Source organism: Eulemur rufifrons, chromosome 2, assembly GCF_041146395.1.
Source record: "Eulemur rufifrons isolate Redbay chromosome 2, OSU_ERuf_1, whole genome shotgun sequence".
Taxonomy (NCBI): Eukaryota; Metazoa; Chordata; class Mammalia; order Primates; family Lemuridae; genus Eulemur; species Eulemur rufifrons.
In genome coordinates this window covers 121,752,529-121,777,675 of record NC_090984.1, presented here as the reverse complement: position 1 = coordinate 121,777,675, position 25,147 = coordinate 121,752,529, and the positions used below count along the sequence as shown (strand labels likewise).

Here is a 25,147-nt window from a genome sequence, read left to right as displayed (position 1 = left end):
GTGGGGAGCTCCAGGGTCCGGCAGGAGGCAGGGGGCCCAGGGGAAACGTGGCAAGAGCCTTTATTGTGGTTTCTGCGGAAGGAATGGGCGAGGCGGGGTGAGTGAGCTTAGGGTTGGCCGGTTTGAGTAATTTCAGCAGGCCGGTGGTGTGGGAGCTGTCTGGAGTTGTCTGGCACCTGGCCGCAGGTGACCAGGGCAGGGGGACACTGGACTTGAGTGGGACAGCCTAGTAGAGGAGGTGGTGGGGGACGAGCTCTGGAGTGGCGAGTTTGCTCCCAAGCTAGTCACCTGCTATCTCTAGGAACTGGCTGGCCCCAGGACGGGAGGTCTCTCCAGGGTCAGCAAGGCCCCGGATGTCACAGAAAACAAAGTGGCATGATTCCTACAATTGGCCCTATGGTGCTTTGACATTCCGTAATATTAAGGAAACTTTGGGTGATGATAGAGGAGGCTTTTAGAGAGTAGGGCATACGTTGCCTGAACAGCGTGGAACATTTCATTTTGACCGTAGAAAGAGTGATGAAGGAGACGCAGAAGGAGCCCTCGTGGGACGGCTCACAACCAGGTTCCCACAGACGCACAGTAATATCTTGGTGTGTCTTTGGGTTAGAGTGGAAGGTCCAGCAGGTCTATTGTTGGAAGACATGAACTCGTAGTTCAGTACAGTATGTGTAAAGACTAGCGGTCTTTGTGTAACCAAGGAGAACGGGTGGTTGTAGGGCTCGTGGCTGGAGAGGTGAGTGGGGGTCGTGGTGGCAGCTGGGCCCGGAGAGTAGGAAAGGCCCTGGGGAGTGGGTGGTCCTCTCCCCAGAGGTGCAGGGGGTGGCTTAGATGAGACAGGCGCCTCGTGGGGAAGTGGCAATCTCCACCCCCTTCTGGGCTAGCACAGATCCCAGTAACCCCTGTTAGATTCCTCCTCAGGCCTTGGCGTGTAGGGGTGTAAACCCGCAGAGAGCAAGGAATGCACCCAAAGGAGCAGACGAGGAGCTCAGGAAACGGAAGAGAAGCCCCGCTATTCCAGGAAGCAAGCAGTGCACGTCTGTGTCCACTTGGTGCCTTGGGAGAGGCAGCCCAGGGCCACTGCTGGGGCAGAGGTGTCAGTGTCTGTGGGGAAGTCGTCTCCCACAGTGGGGTCGTGGGTTGCGGCCATGGCCTGTGAGGTGGTGTCACCTCCGGAAGCAAGCTCCCAGCCAGGGCTGGGTTGTCTGGGGTGTGGAACTGGAGAATCCTTTCTGGGTGGCCCCTCGGGCTGCTGTGGAGCTTGTCTCTATGGCTGTGTGGTGTGACAGGCCAGGCGGGGCTCCGTCTGGCCAGCTGTTGCTGGCCTGCCGCTTCAGTTGCCGGTTTGATAGGTGACAGGAAATCTGGAAAGGTCTTTGGGGTTGCAGAGCCAAACTCAGTGGCCTGTGGGCACCAGCACTGCCATGCCTGCTCGGAACAGTGGCTTACGCGGAGGGCCTGGGCCTCTGGGTTACAGAGCAGTGAAAGCGCCCGGACCAACAGGAAGGAGCCCGACGACGGTGGGCAGGACAGCTCGCAGCGCCGGGCGGGCTTCTGTTCAGTGTGTGCACGTTTGGGCTCAGATGGGTCCCATGTCAGGTGAGCAGCTGGCTGGCTGGTGGGACAATCTGTGTTTAAGGGTCTCAAAAGAACATGTGCCCTTGATCTGTCCTCCAGCCCTTATGGGATGGGGGCAAGATCAAAAATTTATAACAACAGTGGGGACATTACTAAGGGGCCTCCTATTTTGTGAGTGAGTCTTTGTCCACGAGGTGACATGTCTCCTCTGAATACACGAAAGGGTGATGGGAAAGTTTTTAAAAACCGATGGGAGGTGAGAGTTTGCCAAGGGACCTCAAACTGAGAGTGATTAGGCCTGGGGCAAGATAAAGGTCCACTTGGGGGTCACTTGTGGTCTGGACTGTGAAAGGACTTGCTCGAAGACACGATCATCTCTCAGCTGAAGCGGCGACCTGGGCCTACCGGCGGGACGACCGTGCCCTTGGATGCCTCTTCCGAGAGCCCTGAGATGTGTATTCTGGGAAGCGAACTGTGCGCCTTGGTCACTGTCAGAGTGTCTGTGGCTCTGAGCGGGTAAGGAGGGACCTGGCAAGGCCTTAGGGTATGCGGAGACGCATGTGGCTTTGGTTTGTAGGTTGGGTATCTGTGAGGCAAGACAGTCCCAGAGTTCTTCACCCTGAACAGTTTGTACCAAACGTGGAGATGGGGCCATTTGCTGGCCAGCACATGCAGTACTAAGGGGACTGCCTGAAGTTTGGCCAGTTGCGCAGGCCCCGGGGTCCTGTCCTCCGTCAGAGACACTGTGGCTAGGAGAGGGGAAGCCCAGGGGGTCCACCGGGCTCCGTCATTCGTAGGAGGGTCGGCAGTGCCGTTCCCACAGTCTCTGTTCACTCAGTTAATCCCAAGGGGGGGTCCCAGAGAGGGGCAGCCTCCCCCAGCACCACGGCCCCTGGCAAGGGTGTGAGGCTGGCGAGGCCATTCCCTCCCATGAGTGGAATATCCTGCATCTGTCTCGGGGAGGCCTCGGCAGCCACACCGAGCTTGTGGGGTGCTGTGCCCATGACCCCGTGTGTAATGAGCAGCGGGGTGTGTGGTCACAGGGTCGGGGGCTGGGCGGCTTCTGTTGCCAGGAGAGCCCAGCACCTGGCCAGCAGCTTGTTTTGATGGTGCATTGCAAAGCCAGGAGAGACAGTTTCTTGCCTCAGAAGTCCCTGGGCAACTGACGGCCACCCTAGGTGGTCCGGAGACTGCAGGGCACCCAACGAGAAGTCGCCAAAGCCTCCTCAGCACAGGAGTCTCGGGGGGCGCCAACACGAGTGACTCTTGATTTTAATTTGGACAGATTTAGAGCCTTTTGTGGGAGGAACCCTATGTAAAGTTGGCCAGTTTATAAGTAGCAACATCAGTAGGATTAAGCAAAATTTGTAAATGAGGAATATGTTGCCACCAGACCCCAGAGAGAATTAAAAGATGTTGGGCTTGTATGTCCTTAACAAGTGCGTCAGACAGTCTCTCCATGGAGGAGGATGTCATGGACGTACTGCTGTGCTTGTGCTCCTGGAGATGGCGCGTGCCGGGACAAGCTTGTCTGCAGAGGCGTGTGCGGTGGCAGAGCTGCGGAGGTCCCCGTGGGTAGCCTGATGTGGCTGTGTCGTGTCCCTTGGAGGTGAGGGCAGACTGCAGCTGAGGCTGTTGACGTAGGCACTGAATAGAACATGGTGGCCAAGTCCGTCAGAGCGGAATACTTACTCGCTGACTGGGTAGAGTCAGTCATTGTAGTAACGTTGGGTGTTGGGCACGGGGGCGTTAAAGGGTGGACGCACAGCATCCAGGCTGCAGTGAGCCCCCAGGGAGCGCTTTGTTATTCCAGGCTGAAGAACAGGCACAATCATGCTGTCGCATGGAGACGCCAGGGCAACAGTCACCTCTCCATTAGGTTGGTTTTACGTAACAAGTTTTACTCCTTGCAGGCCTTGTTTCAACTTATATTGGGCCATATTAGCTATTTTAACTGGGGGTCCACGGCCCATTAGCAAGCCAATCTGTAAGCACCAAAGACTTACTTTAATTTTAATTTATTATTCGTTCTGTTAGAGCGTCTATGCCCGACGTGGGCTATTTTGCCGCAATGGGTGCTGTGCCTATGGAAATTTAGGCAAGGCTGCCATTAAAGTGCGGTGTTATCTATTTTTCCGCTCTTTTATATTAAGTTACTTCCCTAAGATTACAGGAGGAACAATGTTTAAATTTAGTGGGATCCCCAGGCATAATGATAATTTGAACCCCAGGGTGATTAAGTCCGTGGAGTTTTGTTAATCGGTGCAAACACTGAAGTCCATTCAGAAGCTGTGCTGGAGACACAGAAGCCAATCGGTGCCTTTTTAATCTTTTTGTTATGTGAATCCTTTCAGTATATGCGTTGTGTTATATGTTTGTTATATCTATAACTGGTTGTATCTATTTTTAGATAGACACTGTAGATCCCGCCCCTTTGTTCCCTTTTAGGCTTTCAGGCCCCTGGGTTTTGACTTTCCTCTCAGGCTGGGGCAGAGGGGGGGCGCCTCGCCTCGGGGCAGCCCTCTGGCAACAGCACTGGGCCTGTCCTCCTCTTTTTTTCTTTTTCTTATTTCTTCTTTTAAAATCAAAATCTGTTAGAATGGCTTGGATCTCTAGGTGAGTAACATTTTTTCCTTGTTTCTTTCTTTCTTTTTGTCCCTGTCCCTTACCATTCTCTCTCACTCCTTTTTTCCCTTTTAGGTGCTTATCAGATAAAGTCCCAGGGGCCCTATCCTGAGGTGGTGGCCTCCCTCTCCAGGTGCCCTCTGGAGGGTCTGCACTCACTTCCTGGAGAGTGACAGTGGCCTCATCAGTATTCGGGAACCGCTGGTTCTCACATGTGAGCACTGTCCTCTCCTGAGTCTCTTGTGCATCCTCCTCGGGGGGTCTCAGGCAGGGCAGGGATAACATGCTCTCTCCCCCTTTTCTTTTGCATTGAGCATTGTGCGCCGGTTCCCGTGGGTGGGATGCGTCACAAGGTCCTCCAGGGGGAGAGGAGCTCTCCCCGCTCCCTCGGGGCAGGCTGAAAAGAGGGGAACACAGAAACTCCATCGGCCCCCACCGCGGGGCTGTGGCCTCTGATGGGCCCGTCCATCAGAGGGACAGGCCACTTTGCTTCGATGGGAGTGAAGTCACACCTTACTCCTCTGGAGGTGCCTTCCTGAACTCGGCTCATCAGTCTGGAACCCATGCAAGGAACAGCTCAGACTGGCCCACTTCTGAGTTCTGAACAGGAAGGTGCCCAGCAAGTGCAGACAGCGGTGGCACCAAGCACAAGTGCACGCCAGCAGGTGGTGGCACCTCCCTGGTTCCACTGCTGTCTGGCGGAACCAGTTAGTAAGCCAAGAGCAGTGGCGCACCATCTCATTCCACCCCGCTCTTTGTGCCAGTTGTTTTAAAATGCAGGCTTTATCATCATTCAGGTGTAGTGAGGTTGGTAGATCGGGGGAGGACTGTCACTGAAAAGGCAGTTTGTCACTCACAGCTCCCAAGAGAAAGGCACACGCCATGCCGGTGGTGGGGGCAGAGAGAGTGGGGGGGGGGAATATGAGCCGGAGCTTTCGCTGGGTTTCTGTGGGCAGGAACGGTCAGGGCAGGGTGAGCAGGCTTGGCACGGGCTCGTTTGAATACTTTCAGGGCTCCAGGAGGGAGGGGCTGTCCTGAGTCACTTGTTACCTGGCCCTGGCAGGATTAGGCTGAGGGAATGTTGGTCCTGGGTGTGAGAGCCTCTAGAGGAGGTGGTGGGTGTGGGCTCTGGACTGGTTCGTTTGCATCTGAAAAGGAATTGGCTGGTCCCGGGTGGGGCAGTCTCTGCAGGGTCCACTAGGCCCCACGAAGTCAAAGCATCAGAATTACAGAAAATAAAAATGTTGGTGTGAGCACCAGTAACTCCTCCTTTACTGCTGCACGCTTGCAGAGTTTGAGCACTAAATCTCACTAAATCATCACAGCTGTCCGTCTGTTCTCCTGTGGCCGGGCACTGTAGTCATCTCCCGGTTGTGGCTCTTACCAACAAAGCAGCTATGACTCTCCTTGCACGTGCCTTTTGGTGGATATACACGTTCATTTCTCTTGGTTACAGACCCAGGAGCGAAACTCCTGGAGGAATAAGGCAGATGCAGTTATACCTTTTGTAGATATTCCTGAGGAGTCTTCCAAAGTGGTTGAACCAACTTTTAATGTTGTTGTCACCTTTGCACCTTCCAGTCTGAAGACTCATGTGTTTCTTCTGGTCTGAGGCATCCTTACGTGTTGCTTGTTTAACGTGAGCCATTCACTCATTCCTTCATTCAGCAAATCATTATTAAGAGCATCTCCTTTGCCAAAACCAGCAAACAAACAGGGCGTTCTAGAGGAGGGAGCATGCAATATGCAACCACATAAATACATGTTGTAATAATTTATTTTAGATAGAGATAGCCATATAATTACATGTAATTATAATTTCCAGTGTCGCCTCTCCTCCATCCTGTCCTCCTAGAAGTCTTGCTAACCGGCTGCTGGGATTCTGGAACCGTCCTTGTGTCTGTATTCCTTCACATGCTCCATTTCAATAAAGTTTCTTTTTTTTTTTTTTTTTGAGAAAGTGTCTCACTCTGTTGCCCAGTCTGGAATGCCGTGGCGTCATCATAGCTCACTGCAGCCTCCCACTCCTGGGCTCAAACGATCCTCCTGGCTCAGCCTCCCAAGTAGCTAGGACTATAGGCACAGGCCACCATGCCCGGCTAATTTTTTTTTTCTTTTTTCTTTTTGTGTAGAGGCGGAGCCTTGCTATGTTGCCCAGGCTAGTCTGAAATTCCTGGCCTCAAATGATCCTCCTGCCTCGGCCTCCCAGAGTGCTGGGATTACAGGTGTAAGCCACTGTGCCTGGCCAGGGGATTGTTTTTAAACGAGCACTTTAAAAATGTCCATCTCTAGTTTTGTAATGGATGAAATAGGCTCTGTGTCTCTTGGGAGGTATTATTCTCACTCTGCAATCCAGTTGTGCTTTCTTCAATAGCTGTCTTTCACGTGTTCAGCTCTTGCCCTCCTTGGGTGCCCTGCCCTTCTTTCACAGTGTGACTTCCCTCCACTGTTTACAAACTCCGGGTCATGGGCTGTCTGACTCTGCTGGCTCTGGGACGGGCGGGAGGGGCTGCGTGGAATGTATTCTGGCCTGTTTTCTGCAGCACGTGGCAGAGGAGGCCTTTCTGCGCGCTGCAGGTGACGTTCTGGGTGCAGGCACTTGCTGTTCCTCACGGGCAGCTGCTGCCACCCGAGCGCTCTGGCCTCGGGCCTGCACCCCCACCTGGCTGCTGCCTGGGGGTGGGGAGGATGCCGCGGAGTCACTGAAGAGTGGCCGCCACGGCAGTTTCCAGTCCAGGGGGGCCCCCCTCTTTCCCAATGCTGCTAGGGACTTAACAACACATATACGTACAAAAGCCCCTAAAACTTTACTTTTTAAATAAACTTTATTTTTAAGAGCAGTTTTTAGATTTACAGAAAAATTATGATGACAGTGTAGAAAATTCACATATAACTCACACCCAGTTTCCTTTGATATCTTATAATAGTATGGTGGCATTTGTTACCATTAATGAACTAATATTGACACATTAATAACTCAAGTCCATTATTTACTCAGGTTTCCTTAGTTTCTATCCAATGTCCTTTCTCTGTTCCAGCAACCCATTCAGGATACCACGTTATGAATGAACATGTATTTCATTCCATTCCCAGGACCAAGCACGGGGTGGGGGACGGCGACAGCAGGTGCCCCTGGCTAGTTCTCCAAACCAAGTTCCTATGGCCGTGCTGCCCCAGGACTTGGGGTCACTTGGCAAGTGCGCTGGACGGGGAGTCATGCATCTTGAGCTTGTATCCCACTTCATGTATCACTCCAGTGTGCCCTTTGACTCGTCCCCTCTTTGGCCTCAGTGTCTTCATCTGGAAAATGAGGACATTGTGCTGGTTTCCTCGGGACAGGCGGTGTCCTGGGATAGAGTGTGGGTGAGGTTTCTGGATTCCTGTCCTGGGGCAGAGGGAGCCGACAGGCTTGGTGGTGTCCCAGAGGGCGGAGCTGGGCTCCGGTGAGAGTATCAAGGCGGCAGATCTCGCTGAGTTCAACACGGGGGTGAAGGCTCTGGCTTTGCAAGATTTTTAAGACAAGGGTCAGGGCTGAGGTCCTGTCCCAGCTTTGCTGCTCATTCTTGTGTGCCTTAGGCAAGGCCGTCCTTGTCTCTGGGCCTCAGTCTCCCCATCTGTAAAGTGGTGGCTGGTACGATGGCTTCTGAGGGCCCTTCTGGCTGTGGATAGAGCGTGTGCCCTCGTAGCAATGAGCTTTCTGTCTCTGGAGGTGTGCAAGCCAGGCCGGTGACCCTGTTGGGTGCTGCGGGGGTATATGGGCAATGCTGGGCTCTAAGGGTCTCCCTGCTGGATGGGGAATCCGGCCTCTGTGCCCTTCCCTTTTCTCATGGCTGACTCACAGGCGGGCAGCTGTACAACACCCATGCCCTCCTTCCTGGCTTGTGCCAGGTCTGGCTTGGCCCAGGGCTGAAGGAGGTCTGCCCGCTGTACCACACCTGGGCAGTGGGCTTCCAGGGGATGGGAGGGAAGCTCCTGCCTTGAGGTGGCTCTGGCTGCTGTGCCAGTCAGCTACCAGGCAGCTCCCAGCAGAGGCCAGGCAGGCTCTGGTCCTCAGGTGTCCCAGGTATACCCTCCAAAGCTCCAAAAGAGTGGGAAGAGGAAGAGAAAAATCCCTGAGAACTTGAAGATGAGGAGCCTTGTGCCCCTAGCCCCCAATACCGGACTCTCCATTCAAGAACGTCCAGGTTCTTCCTTGCTTCTGAGCTGTTGCATCTGCTGTTTCCTCTACCACCAATGTCCTTCCCTTTTTCTAGCTGTTGAACTCCTACTCATCCTTCAAGGCCCAATGCAAAAGTCTCCTTTACTGGATCCTAACTGCTTCAGGGCCTCTCTGTATCATGGCACGTATCACCTTGAATCATAATGGCCACTTCCTTGTCCTGTGTCCCATGGAGACCTCAAGTTCCTTGAAGAGAGGGTGGGTCTGACTCGCCTCCGTGAGGTTGTTGCAGACACATCATCTCCCCTTTGCGTTATTGCGTGAAAGGGCGGGGAGAGGGAGGAAGAATTGCTGCATCGAACCTTTCCTGAGCAGCTCCTGTTTACTGGCACGGCCGCATCCGTTCAACTCCTGCCTTCCCCTTCCCTGCCAGCTGGGCGCTATTACTTGCCTCGGGGGGCGGGGGCGGGGCCGGGAGCCAGAGGCCTGCAGGCGAGCGGCTCTGGGCCACGGCGGGAACTGGCGCTCAGCCGCCAAGGGGCCTTGGTAAAACCCGACGACGGCCGCGTGCCAGCCAGGTGGAGAGAAGCCGAGGGCGCAGGTGGGCGGCGCGGCCCGCCCGGGGTCTGGACAGCACCGGACCCGGAGCCTGGGACCCACGTGGGCGGCCCCGCCTCGGGCCCCGGCCGGGCGCGCCTGGCCCCGCCCCCGCCGCCGGCCCCGCCCCCGCCCCGCGCCCTGAACTAGACCCGCGCAGCGCGGGCCGCGACAGTGGAGCAGCGCTGGGTGCCCGCTCCGGCCTCAGCATGGGCAACAGCGCGGGACGCAGCGACTTCGAGTGGGTCTACACCGACCAGCCGCACACGCAGCGGCGCAAAGAGATGCTCGGTGAGTGCGGGGCTCCCGCCGGGGGTGGGGACAGCCCCGAGGGCCAGTCTGGAGTCGCGGGCGAGCCCGAGCCCAGATGGTCGCTCCTGCTCGGCGGGACACGGCGGGCACTCCCCCATGCCGGCTCCGGGGGCCGTGCAAGTGCCGCCCCCGCCCCCAGGCCCAATCTGAAGCTCCCCCGAGTCTCTGCCTGTGTCCCGGGATGCGACGAATCCAAGGCGCGCGAGCCCGGGAGCGCATCCCAGCTAGTGGGACGGGAACCACTCCCGGCCCGGACCCGGCGCGAACTCGGGATGCGGCGGCGCCGGGAGCGGCCCTGGGGACTCGGTCTCAGCGGGGCTCGAGCCAACCCTGCCGCGGAGGCAGCTCCGGCCGCGGGTCGCCCGCCGTGACCACCCGGCGAGCGCCGCCAAGCCCGGCCCGAACGCGGGAGTACGAACGCGTTGTGAGAGACACGCTTTTTTCCTTTTGGAAAAAACCTCCAAAGATTGTACCAAAGAATCCCGTCTATTTTGTCATGTAGCTTAATACACGGTGGCCGCCCCTCCTTGTCGCTTAGTGGTCTCTGCGAGGTCATTTTTACCTGAGTGGATTCACCCTCGTTCACTCACGCAGGTGGCCCCATCTAACCCACAGATAGGACCGACCCAGGTGTGCAGTCCTTTACCCGGGATCGTGGGTTAAAAGCTTTTGGTAGAAACCACTTAATCCTGCCAGGTGCGCTGCGGGCTGCCGCACGCCCGCCCCTCCCCCCCCCCCCCCCCCCCCCCCCCGCCGGCCTTGGAGACACCTGGCATGGGCACACCTGATAATCCTTCTGATGTTTTACTGCCCAGATTGGGGACACAATACTTTTTCGTTGTGCGTTTAATTTGCATTTATTTGATGGTTGGTTTCAAATTTTAATTGGCGAATTTCTTTTTCTCTTGGGTTTGTTTGGTCTTTGCTTGTTAATGTGTTAGCGCTCTTTGTATAGGAAGCCTTAACCGTTGTGTTTTATGTGTTGCAAATAGCTTCCTGTTTATACTTCATCTTTTGCTATCGCAGAGGCTTTATTTTTTTTAATGCAGTTGAATCAATTGGCCTTACTCTTTAGAGCCCTGCACTTTGGTGTCTTCCTGCCCCACCCCAAGGCTATGGAAGAGTCCATACTATAACTGAAATCTGTCAAGCACAAGATACATTGAGTGACTATAATGTGACTGCACCCTGAAGTAGCTGGGAGTTCGGGGGCTGGAAGCCCCCAGGTGGGTTGTGACTCCGGTGGGTTCTTCTGTGAGGCAAGCAGAGCCCAGCTCTCCGTGCTGCCTCACCAGGGTCCCTCCCCTACGCTGTGGGCTGCTGGCGCTGGCTGGGAGGGACCTTAGGGGTCACGTGGCCCGCCCTCCCCACTGTGTGAACCGACAGGAGGCATCCTGGCTACTGCTCAGCAGGTCTGAAGTGGGGCTAGGCTGGAACAGGGCTCTCTTTGGCCCTGTTTGTTTCTGTCCCCAGCTTCCCCTCAAAGGACTCACTGGGCCCCTGGCCCCGGGTGGTTAAGGCTGGGAGACAGGCTGGCAGAGTCCCGGCCCACAGGAGCTCATGGTCCACAGAGTGGGAGCCTACGCCTACCCCAGAGCCCCCCGGAGGGATCCAGACACTCTGGGCTGCAGCCTTACTTTCCCAGTCTGCAAAATGGAGACTACCAGGCAAGAGTAGGTGTGTCATCCTACCAGGCAAGAGTAGGTGTGTGGATGAAATGAGATCTCAGATGGGAAGATGCCCACTGTGGTACCTGGTGCTCCAGGAATGGGGAAGGATGTCTCTCTAAAAAGGGAAACCACAGGCCCTGGAACCAATCTAGGGGGCTTTCTGGAGGGGGTGGCTGAGAAGGTTGGAAGGCTTGAAGAGAGAGAGGCATCTCGGGCCAGGGCCCGGAGCACCTGTTCTCGAGGCTGGCTCTCTGGGGCCCTTGGCCTATGCTCCTTTGCCATCGGGGCTGTGGCTTCCTACCCACCTGACCAGTTTTGAGCTAATGAACTTGGAGTGTGCCATTCTCCCTTCCTCCCAGGCACTTGCGCCAGCTGTCCCCCGCGTGAATGTCCTTCCTCCCTGCTCTGGCTGGCTCTTGCTGTCTGTCTAGCACATGATGCAGGACGCAGGCTGGATGAGAGGCCCGGGTTTCCCCTCCACGGCTACAGCCCTTTGGGCCCGGGGCAGAGGGCAAGAGCTCGGCTGTGGAGCTGATCTCCTGGGAAGGACCCCAAGGCCCGCTCACTGGCTATGGGTGTGTCAGTAAACAGATGAGGAGATTGAGGCCTGGGCAGATCAAAAGAGGTTAATAATAGCATCTTCCTTGTGGAGTTGTGCAAGTTAGAGGTGACGTGTGAAGTGTTTAGCCCAGGACTCAAAGAGTGCCAGCTGCAATGACAGGCAAGGGGAAGGCCTGTGGCTCCCTGAGGACAGGGCATTCCCTTCACCTCTGCTTGGTTTCTTTTTTTTGTTTTTTTGAGACAGAGTCTCACTCTGTTGCCCTGGCTAGAGTGCCGGGGCGTCAAGCTCACAGCAACCTCAAACTCCTGGGCTCAAGCAATCCTTCTGCCTCAGCCTCCCGAGTAGCTGGGACTACAGGCATGCGCCACCATGACTGGCTAATTTTTTTCTATATATATAATTTTAGCTGTCTAGATCATTTCTTTCTATTTTTAGTAGAGATAGGGTCTCACTCTTGCTCAGGCTGGTCTTGAACTCCTGACCTCGAGCAATCCTCCCGCCTCAGCCTCCCAGAGTGCTAGGATTACAGGCGTGAGCCACCGCGCCCGGCCATACCTCTGCTTTCTTGATGCCTGTGCTGTCCCCAGCCCCGGAGAAATCCCATGTGTAACTGCCAGCATCTCTTTGCAGCAGAGTAAGGGTCAGAGCGGGAAAGTGACTTGCCCAGGGCCACACAGCCTGGAGGCCACAGAGGCCAGGCTGATGCTCAGGCCAACTCCTGCCCTACCCGGCTGGCTGCAGCAGCCTGTGCCGAGCTCCTGGGAGCCCAGGGCTATTCAATGAAGATCCTAGCCTTGGAGTCAGAGCCCGGGAAGTCCTTGCAGAGAGCTGGCTCCAAGAGCTCTGCCAGTGGAGTCCAAGTCCATCGGTAGCTCCTGCCTGAGATGGGGACGTGCTCCCAGGGCACAGTGTCCTCAGAAAGTGTGGTCCCACGGCAGCCCCTAAGAACTGTGTGTCCTAGGTCAGGGCTGGGGCATGCCGCCCCGAGAGGGTGAGAATGGAGCCAGCGTGACTGGTTTCAGCAGAAACCAAGCGAGGCATGGCCGGTGGAATACATAGGCTTTGGATTTGCTTTTTTGAAAACAAACAGCTTTGTAATTTTGTTTGCTTTTTAAATTGTAAAAGCAGGGCACACACACAAAAAAACATTCAAATAATCAAAGAAAAACAAAAGCAGAAAACCAGGAAGTAAGACTTGGCAATCGCTGGATTATTTGCTTAGGAAAGGCCCGGGCTGGGACTCCCAGTGCAAGCGGTAAAATCCAGAACAGAGCTGGCCGCAGCCACAAGGGGAGTCTGTGGGCCCTCGTCACCCAGCCGTGGAGACACCAGCTCCAGGTGGAGCTCTGACCCGTCTCTGACCCGGGCCTGCATGCTCATGGACCGTGTGCATGTGTTTGCCCGTGGGAAGAAAAGCAGGTTTAACGGAGGCCGGTGAGGAGGCGGAGCACAGTGACTCCTGAAGGCACTTTGGGCCACTTTCTGCATTTTCTGTGTCAAACTGTGTCCCCGAGGTGCCTCCCACACTGAGTGGACAGGGTTAGGCTTGTGCTTTGGCTCAAAACCCAAGGTGGCAGCGGTAGAAGCTGTGGGAAGGCAGCTCCTGAAGCATCAGGCCAGAGCTGGGAGGAAGATGTTTAGAAAGGGGGTTAGAAGGGCTTCGGGTGTCCCTGTGAAGAGAGGCGTGGCCAGGGTCCGGTCACTGTGCTGCCGGTCAGGGAAAGGCCAGGAGGCCACTGTGAGATGTCACATCTGAGCATTTCCTGCCGAGGCCACCAGGTGGCATCATCAACCCTGAGCAGCTTTGTGGTCGAGCGGGAGCGAGGAAGCAGGTGGCAGGAGATTGGAATGTTGGAAACTTGGGGAGCTCTTGGGTGACAACAGGCAATGACAAGGACCACCTCCCCTGTAGCTAGCAAGTGACTGTCATGTGATGGCAGTTGGCCTCCCTGGGAAACTGGCAGGAACATCCAGTTGTAGATGGTGCCATACGTCCCCACACCTTGGTACTGCTGCATCCTCCTTCCCCATGCTCCCCCAGGAAAGACCCCATCTCTGTGTGCTCACAGTGCAGGGCTATCGGCACAGACACCTTAGAGATGGAAAGTGAAGAGACAGGCCCAGAGAGGGACAGTGGCTTGCCCAAGGACACACAGCAGTCAGACTGAGTCTAACCCAGCATTTTCTCTGGGTGCTTTGCTCCAACATAGCCCAGTAGATATGCGCTGACAGAGTCTGAACCTGTGCCAGGATCCCAGCTTGGCATCGTGCAGGCCTGGAGTAGGGTCCTGAGTTCAAGTCTTGGCTCTGTCTTGCTGTGTCTTGTTGGGCCCTTCCTTGAGCCTCCCTGGACCTCAGATTCCTCCTTCCTGTGTCACACCTGGACAACGTGACTTCTAGCAATGCTGTTGTTTGTGGCCAGCTGCCCAGCTGTCCTGGGCCCCACCTGGAGCTGTTGTTAGAAAACCATTTACGTGGGTTTGTTTCCCTTTGGTTCCAAGTGGCTGTGTGTGTTGGGCTGCAGGGTGCCCCATGGAGCAGGGAGCCCTCGAGGCGTGCGTGTAGCCCAGCTCCCTGCCATCCAGGCTGGTGGCCCGAGCAGGCAGGGTCACACCTAAGGTCAGCTGAGCGCCCACAGCCAGGTAGAACCAGCTTGGCTGGGCCAGGTTTGGGTGTCCAGCCAGGGCCAGGCCCAGCCCATGCTGGCCTGCGATTCCTCATGGGGCTGCCAGGGCTCGGCACTCGTTCCTCTCCCCCTCCCCCTCCCTCTCCTCCCTCCCCCTCCCCCTCCCCCCTTCCCCCTCCTCCAGCTTTCCACCTCTCCTGTGGCCAGAAAAGATGGAGAGCAAAGCCAGGGGGCCCAGCAGCTCCCTGCCGAGTCAGTTCCCCTCACTTCCCTGGATCCCCTCCCTCGGGCCCCTAGAAGAGGCCCCGTATTAGTGAGGGTGTCCAGAGAGGAGGAGCAGGATCGTAGGATCTCGCGCTCTCTGTCTCTGTCCGTGAGAGAGGGTTTATTAGGGGAACTGGCGCACACGATTGTGGAGGCTGAGAAGTCCCACGACAGGCCGTCTGCAGGCTGGAGACCCCGGAACCCTGGTGGCTCAGCCCCAGTCCGAAAGCCTCGGAACCGGCGAGGCCGAGGGTGTGACTCGCTGCTGAAGGCCTGAGAGCCGGGGTCGGGGGACGGGGGGCACAAGTCCTGGAGTCCGAAGGCGGCAGTTCTGCTGGGTGTTCAAGGACAGGAGAAGATTGTGTCCCAGCTCCGAGAGGGTGAGGGAGGGAGAGAGGAAACCCCTCCCTCTGCCCTCGTGTTCCCGCGGGGCCCTCGCCCGCCTGGACGGTGCCCCGCTCCTTGGGAAGAGCCGTCACCGGCGAACCCAGAAGTAATGCTTTCCTGGGTCCCTGGGTGTCCCTCTATCCAGCCAGCCAGCACCGGCACCAGCACGCCCGCTGCCTCCTCTGTGATGCCACCCACGTCCCCATCCTGCCCTCCTGCCCTCCCCAGGGCCTTCCTCCTCCCACCTCAACCACACAGCCAAGCCTCCCTGCCCCGTGTGGCGCTTGAGTCCCCAGTCGTCTCTGCCTTGCCTCCGCTGAGGCCCTGTGTCCGTGCTAAGTCCGGGGGGTGCCTGTCCTCTCTCTCTGTCCCTGACCCTCCTTGACCCCTGGCAGCTGGACACCTCCATGCAACGGCTTCAGTTACTACGAAGTCCTGACTGCACCCAAAGTGCCCTCAGCCTCAACCTCTTCCTGTGTGTGGTCTTGCATGGTGGCGGTCCCCAGGGTCCCCAGTGTCCCCAGGCCTCCCACTCCCCCAGGACCTAGAGACTCTGGAATTGAAAGTGGTGGATCTTTGCATTGAGTGAGCGTGGAGCTCTGTCCTGGCAGTGGATTTTTGGATCAGCACGATCCTTTTCCCCAAGTGTTGTGGGCGGTCTAGAGCAGCCCCACGCCTAAGACAGTGGTTGCTGGGATTGTTCCTGGGGGCTGGGGTGCTCAGTGAGCTGGCTGCAGTGGGCAGGAGACCTAGCTCGGCGAGGTCCCAACACAGCTGGGGCTGGGCAAGGGGCTGGCGGGGTGGACGCTGCTGTCCTTCCAAGTGCCTGCCGCTCCTCTCTGCAGGCGTGGGGTGGAGCCCCTGGGGCGGCGGAGGGAAGGCTGGGGCTCGGAAGGGGCGGCGAGTCCTTGGGGAAACTGCTGGGAAAAGGAGGATGGGGCATGGAACTCCCCAAAGACAAGCTGGGTGAGGGGTGGAGGGGACCCCATGCCCTACCCCAGAGGTAGGACTTATCATCTTAGCTCAACAGATCGGGAAGCTGAGGCTCACTGTCCAAGGTCACAGTGACCAGGCTGTCATTGCTCTTGCCGCTGAGGGGCACAGAAGGTGGCATGTATGTGCTGGCCTGGATCCAAGAACCGGGGGCCTGGGCCCTGCTTCAAAGCTCTCCCACCTGTGGTTCACCTGGTGCAGGCGTGGCCTGTCCTGCCCTCTTGTCCCAAGGCTTGGCCTCCTTCCAAGGGGAAGCAGGAGCTGCCTGCCTTGTGGAAGCCTGCGGCCGTGAGCTGGTGGGTCCCCAGGTGGGCAGGTGAGGGGCTGGCCACTGCCCTCAGGGGCCTGGGGGGAGGCTGGTGCCCAGAGGCCACCCCCTGGGTGAGAGGGAGGCTGGAGGAGCCCCTGAAGCCCCGGCATCCAGGTGTGCAGAGGTCCAGGGGACTTTGCACAGGAGTTCCCTGCGTGAGCCGTGGCCAGAGCCTCCCTGAGGTTGCCGCTCACCCTTGGCCTGTTTGTTTGCCATGAAGATGTTTCTTCCTGCCCAGGTCCACCTTGCAAGGGCCCCCGTTAACAGCACCCATTTTTCCGGGTGACACCGAGGCACACCCTCTGAAGTGTCCCCCTGACCCGGCCCCTGTTGGGGCAGGAATAAGCTGGGGTGAGGCCTGGTCACGTGGCCCCCCATCTACTGCCCCCCCCCCCAGCGAAACGCTAGCGTGTGGCCCACAGGTGTCCTTTGTCTCTCTTGCCAGAGTCGCACCTGCTCTGAGTCTTGTGGGTGGCACTCGGTCGGGGCTGGTGGGCGGAGGGGCGCCCAAAGGGCAGGGCTGGGTCTGACTGGCCTGTGTGTCCAGGGGGGGCGGCTGGCGAGGTCTGTCAGCCCCTCTCGCCCTCTCGCCCTCTCGCAGCTGCTGTGTCAGTTTGTGGTTGCTGCGGTAACAGAGGACCACAGACCTGGTGGCTGGAAACAGCACATTCGTCACCCTGGGGCTCTGAGGTCGGAGTCCGCCCTGTGCCCGCTGGGCTGAAGTCGGGGCGTGCCAGGGCCGTGCTCCTCTGGAGGGCCGGTGGGAATCCATCCTGGGGCTGCCCACGCGTCCTCTGTCTTCAGAGCCAGCAGTGGCAGGACGAGTCTGTCTTATGTCACAGCACTGGGACCTCCTCTCCTGCCTCCCTCTCCCACTCTTGAGGGCCCTTCTGATGGCACCGGGCCCACCAGGACAACCCTGGGTCATCTTGAATCTTGGGGTCACTGATTAGCAGTCTTTGTTCCTTCTCTTCTCGGTTCTCCCTGGCCACGGGACCTGCCACGGGCTACGGGGTGAGGAGGTGGGCGTCCTCTCGGGCCTGTCACTCTGCCCACCACAGGCGCCAAATCTCTTCCTGCATCTTAAGTACTGCTCTGGTGGCTGAAGGCGCCGGAGCCTTGGCCCCACGGTCCTGCCTCCCTCCGCCTGCCAGGGCTGAGCCTCCTTGGACGGAGGCCTGTCCCAGGTCCCCTCCCAAGCACAACCCGGGAAGCCACCACTAAGCAAAGTGGGCAGGGCCGGAAGGAAAACCATTAATTTCCCTGCCACCCAGCACCTTTGTTTCCAACACATTACACAGCCGCGACTGACTGCGGGTGACATTCTGGTCACCTGCCTTTTGGCCGCTGCCTCCGTGGTCCACTCTTGTTAGCCAGGACGGCACAGGACTGGCCCCGGCTGCGGCCGCCCCATCTCACTGACCTCCGGGGGAGCCCAGACCCTGAGCCTCTGGAGCTGAGGTCGCCCACCCCAAGCTGGGATTTTTTTCAAACTTTTATTTTTATGGTGGTAAGATATACATAACATAAAATTTGCCATGTTAACTACTTTTCAGTGTACAATTTGGTGGCGTAAATGACATTCACAAGGTTGTGCAGCCAACGCTGCGGTTTCCAACACACATCCCCTCCCCGAATCGAAACTCACTCCCGACCCCGGCCCCAGCCCCCGGTAACCTCTAACCTGTTCTGTCTCCATGGACTTGTCTATTCTAGATGGTTCTCGTTGGCGGGACCGCACGATGTTAGTCCTTTTGCTGCTGCCCTTATTTCAGCCCAGCGCCCTCGAGGCCCGTCCAGGGCTAACACGCGTCAGGATTCCCTCCCTCTTCTGCCTGAGCAGCGCTCCACGGCGTGGACAGACGGCGTTTGTCCGTCCGTTCCTCCCCAGGTGGGATCATGCTGCTGCGAACACGCGGCCAAGTCCCTGTTTGCGTCTGTCTGTGACTCTGGGAGGGGCTGCCGCTCCCAGGGCGTGACCTTTCGCTTTCCTGTACCGCCGCCGCCCGTCTTACGTTCCCACCAGCGATGCGCGAACGTTCTGGTTTCTCCACATCTTCACCAACAATTGTTATTTTCCTTTTAAAAAAAAATCCCAGCCGTCCGTCTGGGTCTACTTTCCGTTCCTACAACAGGGTACCCGCCATGGGGGATTCCTCCCGGTTCTGGGGGCTGGGAAGTCCCAGGTCGAGGGGCTGCGTCTGGCGAGGGCCTTCCTGCTGGTGGGGACCCGCCACAGGGTGCCGAGGCGCAGGGCATGCCGTGGGGAGGACGCTGCCCGGGCCGACATGCCAGCTCCGCTCTCCCTCTTGTACAAAGCCGGCAGTTGCCCTCCATGATAACTGATCCGTGAATGGGTTAATACGTTCTTGACCGCAGAGACCTCTTGACTCAATCACCTCTTAAAAGCCCCACCTCTCAGCCCTGCCACACTGGGGCTTAAATTGCAACATGAGTTTTGGAAGGGACACTCAAGCCATAGCACCATCCTAGCGTGAAGTGGTGTCTGTACCTCACTGTGGTTTTGATTTGCATTTCCCTGATGACTAACGACGTTGAGCAACTTTTTGTGTGCTTGCTGGCCAGGTAGATGTCGTCTTTGGAGAGATGTCTATTCACATCCTTTGCCCATGTTTTATTTGGGTGGTTTGTCTTTTTGTTGTTGAGTTGTTCTGGATACGAAGCCCTTATTGGGAGCTGGAATTTGAACCCGGGCTGGCCTGCACTTGAACCTTGCTCTGAACTCTGCTTCCTCCCATCCCCCCATGGGCTCTGGACCCCCGGGCCCCTGTTGAGCGGGGCTGAGGTTTGTTACCTGTTGCTGGGTTTCCGTGCTGTCGCCAAAGCTCTGCTTACACATGTGCTGGGGCTGTCATCTTGTGGATCTAACTGGGTCATTTCCTTGGCTGGCTCCCAGGGAGGTCGCCTCTGGGGTCAGAGGGCCCGGGAGATTGCACGTTGTATGCAGCTCGTCCCAGGCTAGTGACACCGTGCTAGGCCTGAGGCGGATGGAGTCGGGGGCCTGGGCGGTGGGGTGTCCCAGCTCTGCCCACCCCCGCCAGCTGCTCCGGGGTCACATGCAGCATGGGCCCTGAGAGGTAGGGACAGCACATTGGGCCACCTGGAGGGTGTCCTCGGGGCTGCTGCGCACTTGGTCTGGGGCCGGGAACGTGTGGCTGTGAGGTGAGGCAGGGCTTGGCAGGGCTTGGCAGCTCCAGTGAGCCGGCAGCAGGGCCCAGCGCGGGCCGCCGGGATTCTGGCCGCAGGGACCCTGTCGGCTTCCTGGGCAGGTGGGCCTGGGGTTATAGGACGTGGGCACCGACTTCTTCCCAGCATCTCCCAGCATACGTGGGCTGTGGCACTGGGGGGGGGACCAGTGTGGTTGAGTGGGAGCGAGACCTCTTACCGGGGACGCTGAGCCCAGAGAGGGCAGGAATGGGGTCCCCAGCTGGGCGGGAGGGTCTCAGGCCTGAGTCTCCCCGCCTGGGGCAGAGTCCCGCGCTGTCCTGTTTCTCTCAGACATGGTGTTTTGTCGTCTCCAGTCACTGGAGAGACGTAACTGTACCCTGTAGGCTGGTGACCAAATGGGATCTGGAGGCCGGGGACATGCCCTCAGGTGTGGGGATCCCTGACCCCCGTGTCACCCGAGCCGCGGTCCCCTCGCCTGTCGGCTGTCAGGAGGACCCTGGCTGCAGGACCACTTCCTGGATCACTCGGACAGAGCTGGGGCGGATTCTGCCTTGGCCTGGCCGACTCCAGGCGGGGTCCCCAGCCTCTCTACCGTCCTGGGGAACCCTCTTCACAGCCAGCCCTGATGAGGGGCGCCTAGGCCGCCCGCTTGTTCGCTGGGTGGGGTGGAGTGGATGCTGGTGGTGCGGGGACCCGAGAGGCCAGTGCTGACTGACCTGGGGTGCCCTGGGGCAAGCCGCCGCCCTTCTGACTCAGTTTCCGCACCTGTGCGTGACAGCAATGGCTGCATCTCTGAGGGTCTGTTGGCCCTTGCCTGGGGAGCCCGGGGACAGAGCAGACCTGGGGGTGTCTGTCACCTGGGGTGTGTGGTGACTCCCCCGCCCTGTCCCTCCTGTGCAGCCTCCTTACCCACCTTCTGCCTCCAGCCGGCCAGCCCCTCCTGCCGAACAGCCCCAGGTTTCTGGAAGGCACAGCCATCTTGCCGGCCGCCCAGGCCTGCCTGCCCCAGGGGCCTGGGTGTCCCCCACCCTGCTGCTCCTGCATTTCCCTGCAGGCCGGCCGCTCTTTCCTGGCCCTCCCCTGCTCGGCCAACTCCCACTCTTGCTGTTTTTTCCTTTTTTGTAAAACAAAATACAGAAAAGTACAAGATACTATAACAAACACGTCCCACGTGAAATGAGTGCATCCAACACCTTGTTTCCCTCAGTTCTTGCTTGTTTTAAGAACTGAAACTCTTGAGACCAAGCCGGAGCCCTCAGTGGTCCCGTTCCCAGCCCCCGATGCCCGGCCCTCCGGAACCCTTTGGGTTGGGGCTGTGCGGGCTACACTGTCGCTCTTGGGCTGTGTCTAAGCCCAGTGGCGCACGGCACGGGTGCGCAGCTGGCCTGGGCACGCCAGGGGCCGGGTGGCCGTAGCTCTGTGGCTGCTTTGATTTCTGCCATTACGTTTCTGTGACCCGTGTTGACAGCTGATCTTTATTCAGGCTGGTGGCAAGTCCCTCCACTCTGGCAAGTCTCCCCAGAGCCTCCCAGGTGGTGGGGAGGTGGGTGTGCACGTCCAAGGCTCCGAAGCACAAAGGCAGGGCTGGGTCTCAGTGACGCCGTCCCTCCCTCCCTCCGAGGTTCTGAGGGTGGGCAGAGGGTGCTGGGTCGGGGCTGCATGTCGCCATGCCACCACCCGGGCGCTTCAAGGACAGGTAGGGGGAGGGAGGGAGGGAAGGGTGGAGGGAAGGCAGGGAAGGGGCAGGGCGGGCAGCGCGTGTGGTGGCCCACGCCTCAGATGTCCCCCCTTGTCTTACCTGCAGCCAAGTACCCGGCCATCAAGGCCCTGATGCGGCCGGACCCGCACCTCAAGTGGACGGTGCTGGGGCTGGTGCTGGCGCAGCTGCTGGCCTGCTGGCTGGTGCGGGGGCTGGCCTGGCGCTGGCTGCTCTTCTGGGCCTACGTCTTCGGCGGCTGCGTGAACCACTCCCTGACGCTGGCCATCCACGACATCTCGCACAACGCTGCCTTCGGCACAGGCTGCGCCGCCCACAACCGCTGGTTTGCCATCTTTGCCAACCTGCCCGTGGGCGTGCCCTACGCCGCCTCCTTCAAGAAGTACCACGTGGACCACCACCGCTACCTAGGTGGCGACGGGCTGGACGTGGACGTGCCCACGCGCCTCGAGGGCTGGCTCTTCTGCACGCCGGCACGCAAGCTGCTCTGGCTGGCGCTCCAGCCCTTCTTCTACTCGCTGCGACCGCTCTGCGTGAACCCCAAGGCCGTGACCCGCATGGAGGTGCTCAACACCCTGGTGCAGCTGGCAGCTGATGCCACCATCTTTGCCCTGTGGGGGCTCAAACCCGTGGCCTACCTGCTGGCCAGCTCTTTCCTGGGCCTGGGCCTGCACCCCATCTCGGGCCACTTTGTGGCCGAGCACTACATGTTCCTCAAGGGCCACGAGACCTACTCCTACTACGGGCCCCTCAACTGGATCACCTTCAACGTGGGCTACCACGTGGAGCACCACGACTTCCCTAGCATCCCGGGCTGCAACCTGCCCCTGGTATGTGGCTGGGGACCGGCGGGGCTGAGCGTGTCACAGGAAGTGGGGGGGCCCGGGGAGGGCCCTGGGCCAAGTTTGGGCTACCTTTTCCTTTTTGTGCTGGTCATGGGATGGCCACTCCCACTGTGGTCCCCAAGGCATTAGGAAAGGCCACACAGCACAGGTGACTCCCCAGCTGGTTTCGAGAGGCACGTGTAGTGTGGGCTGCTTGGTTCAGTGGAAACCTGCCTGAACCCACCCTGCTGTTTACTGGCTGTGTGTCCTTGGGCAAGCTGCTTGCCCTCTCTGTGCCTCAGCTTCCGTTTCTGCAAAGTGGGTTGGTGATACTGCATGTGAAGCACCCTCCTTCCTGCCTCTAGACTCCCTGTGCCTGCTCACTTATTGTCACTGCCCTGTGACCTTCCAGGGGCCCCCTCCTAGCTCAGACTTGGCCAGTGTGGACAGGGTGGGGCTGGGCCTTTGCAAACCAAGGGGTTGGGCCTGAGCTGCCAGGGGGCAGGAGCCTCTGGCATTGGCTCTGCCTTGGGAGACCTGGAGTTGGAGAATTTCTGAACGAGATGGGAGGAAGGGGGGGGAGGAGCCCCTCGGCTGGTCCCCATCTGACACCTTGATGGCAACTGGCTGCTTAGAAAGAGCTGAAGTGTCCTGCGCAAGGGCGGGGTGGGAAGCATGTTTGGGTGCCCGAGTGTGCGAGTCTGTGAGCGCGTCTGTCCTGGGATTGTGCGTGAGTGCAGGTGTTTGTGCATGTGGCTACCTGTGAGTGCTTGTCTGGCTGTACAGGTGTTTGTGTGCACATGCGTGTGCCCTGGCCCATGTGATCTTGGAGTCTGACAGCCCGTGTGCCTGCCCCTCCTTTCCCGCCGACAGTTCCGGAGCCTGCTCTGTGCCGGTGCCACTCACCTGACCCTCACTGCAGCCCAGGAGGCAGGTGCCCTTGTTATCCATCACCCCCATTGCACAGACAGGCAGAGGCTCAGAGAGGGGCGCCACCTGCTCAGGAAATGGCAGAGTGAGGATCTGACCCAAGCTGGTCACCGAGTGCCCGCTGTCAGCCACCAGCCTTTACTTTTCCCGAGCAAAGCGAAAGGCCCTGGCGCCAGGTGCAGGCCCTGTCTCTCAGCCCCGCTGTCCTCCCGAGCAGCGGGGCTCCAGGTGCCCTGTGCCCTGGGTGCACGCTCCCTGGGGGCAGGAGGACATCCTGCCGGGCCAAGGCTGCATGCTGGTGGCAGGCAGAGCTGCTTGGAGCAGTTCTGGAGGTGGGACCTGGCTTGGGAGAGGAGTGAAGGCTGGGGAGAGGAGGTGCAGGACCGGCATTTGGGAAGTGACAGGTACTGAGGCGGAGAGGAGGGTGTGATGGGTGAGGGCCTGGCGGGGCGAGGCCGAGAGCAGCCTGTGGCCCCGTGGCCCCGTGGCCCAGCGGCAGGACTGACGCCAGGCTGTGCTGGGAGGGGAAGGGAGCCCTGGTCCTGGATCAGAAAGTTGGGGGTGGGCCCGGGGCAGGCGGCACATGTGAACTCCTGGACTCCCACCTGGAGCAGGGCCCCTGAGCTGAGCCTGTTGGCGCCGCTGCCACAGGGTCCTGGCTCAGCCTGGGCCCCTCGGCCCCGCTTCAGGCAGCACCGGCCTTCAGGGAGCCTGGGGAGTCGGGGGCAGGCAGGGAGGCGGGCATGGGCACCCCGGGAGAGGACGCTGTGTGCGCATGTGAGTGCGTGTGTGCCTGCGTGTGGCGGAGAGGACACCCGGCCGAGGCACGCCCTGACCAGCCCCTCCTCTCGCAGGTGCGGAAGATTGCGCCCGAGTACTACGACCACCTGCCGCAGCACCACTCATGGGTGAAGGTGCTCTGGGACTTTGTGTTTGAGGACTCCCTGGGGCCCTACGCCAGGGTGAAGCGGGTGTGCAAGCTGGCAGAGGACCGTCTGTGAGCCTGGCCGGACCCCCATCCCGGGGGTGGGAGCCCCAGGTTGCTCCTGCCGGTTGCCACGGCCTAGCGCCCGAGGGCTGGCTGGGCCACGTTTGACTCCTGCGTGGGGCTGCTGCTCTTGTCCCCCAGCAGGCCCTGGAATTGCCATCGGCAGCCAGCCCTGGTGACAGTGGCAGGTCTGCATGGGGACTTGCTGTGGGCCTTGGGACAGGCCTCCCCTTCTGGCCCTGCCCCGCCCACTGTGACCTAGGTGCTCTGTGCCCACGGTTGCCACAGAGCCGAGTTCTCTGGTGTTCCTGTGCCCTAAATTAAATCCAGTGTGTGTCATAGTCCACGGATTGTGTTCTGAGGGGCGGTGGTGGCCGGGCTGCCCTCGCGGGTGGAGCCTGAGGCCCGAGCAGTGCTTCAGCCCGGCCAGTCCCAAGTCGTGTCCCGTTGGCTCTGGCTCCTTGGGAGGATGGTGGCTGCTGCTTGGGCGGTGCTCCCCGGGGGCCCTGCCACGGTGAATGGTGGCCTCTGCGGTGTGCACAGTGGAAGGCGTGCCTGGTCACTGCGTGTGGCCTGAAGCCCCTCCCTCCCTGGCTGAGCTCTGCAGGGGCCGGCTCCCCTCAGCCACCACCGCCCGTCCCACCCCAGCGCCTGCCCACCTCCTCGCTCTGCCTTCCACCCTCCCCCTGCAGGAAGCCTTCCCTGAGCCTAGGGAGGGTTCAGGCCCAACAGCGGGGTCCGTCTCCCCACCCTCAGAGGTGGGGGCTCAGACAGTGTCCTTGGAGCGTGTGTGAAGCGGGGACACACATCTGCCCTTTCTGCAGAAGGGCTGATGGCACAGCTGGGACCTGAGGAGGCTGCCTTCTGCCGGGGGGCTGGACAGGGTGGGGTGAGGGGTCCTGGTGTCCCAGAGGCAGGCGGCGGGCAGCAGTAGGGTGCCGGAGTGAGGCCCTCCCCGCAGCCCTGGGAAGGCAGCCTCCCTGGCTTAGGGAAGGGAGGCTGAGGCTGGGGCTTGGCTGCCCCACAGGTGGGGGTGGCGGGGCTGTCCCTGCTGCCCTAGGAGAGGGCAGGCTGGGAGGAGGCCTGGGAGTGGCCTCGCGTGGTGCCAGGCACCGGCGTCTCCGAGTGGTCTGACTGCTGACATGGCGAGGGCAAGCGGCCTGAGCCCAGGGCTTGTTCTGCGAGGACTTTGATCCTGGGCGGGCCGCCCGGAGGCCCAGCGGAACCGGAGAGCCAGCCCCTCCCATGGCTGAGCCTAGAGGGCTCCTCCACCCGCCAGCGGGCCACGTCTGGGCCGCACCCACAAGCTGGGGCCTGGGGTCCGAGGGTGTCAGCAGGGGCTGGGAGCCCCCAGGGCTGCATCGGCCCTCTGAAGGCCACCTGCGAGCCCCCCCCTCCCCCCCAGTCCCGAGACTG

The 25,147-nt window shown here is 59.4% G+C and overlaps 1 protein-coding gene across 3 annotated transcripts; it reads left to right on the top strand.

The window, feature by feature from the left end:
- Nucleotides 1-9,154: 9,154 nt before the first annotated feature.
- DEGS2 (delta 4-desaturase, sphingolipid 2) lies at nucleotides 9,155-24,469 on the top strand. 3 transcript variants are annotated; one of them, XM_069465297.1, is made up of 3 exons: nucleotides 9,155-9,250; nucleotides 21,077-21,819; nucleotides 23,598-24,469. In XM_069465297.1, exons 1-3 carry the CDS (start codon nucleotides 9,169-9,171, stop codon nucleotides 23,742-23,744), a joined length of 972 nt encoding a protein of 323 aa, XP_069321398.1. In that variant the 5' UTR covers nucleotides 9,155-9,168; the 3' UTR covers nucleotides 23,745-24,469. The 3 variants fall into 3 exon arrangements, with proteins under 3 accessions (XP_069321398.1, XP_069321400.1, XP_069321399.1); XM_069465299.1 differs by lacking the exon at nucleotides 9,155-9,250 and adding an exon at nucleotides 18,597-18,669; XM_069465298.1 differs by lacking the exon at nucleotides 9,155-9,250 and adding an exon at nucleotides 18,907-19,181.
- Nucleotides 24,470-25,147: the final 678 nt, after the last annotated feature.

Coding starts and splice junctions, on each gene's coding strand:
- DEGS2 (XM_069465297.1), top strand. CDS start 9,169: ATGGGCAACAGCGCGGGACGCAGCGACTTCGAGTGGGTCTACACCGAC. Junction 9,251..21,076: donor GCGGCGCAAAGAGATGCTCG/GTGAGTGCGGGG, acceptor TCTTACCTGCAG/CCAAGTACCCGGCCATCAAG. Junction 21,820..23,597: donor CGGGCTGCAACCTGCCCCTG/GTATGTGGCTGG, acceptor CTCCTCTCGCAG/GTGCGGAAGATTGCGCCCGA.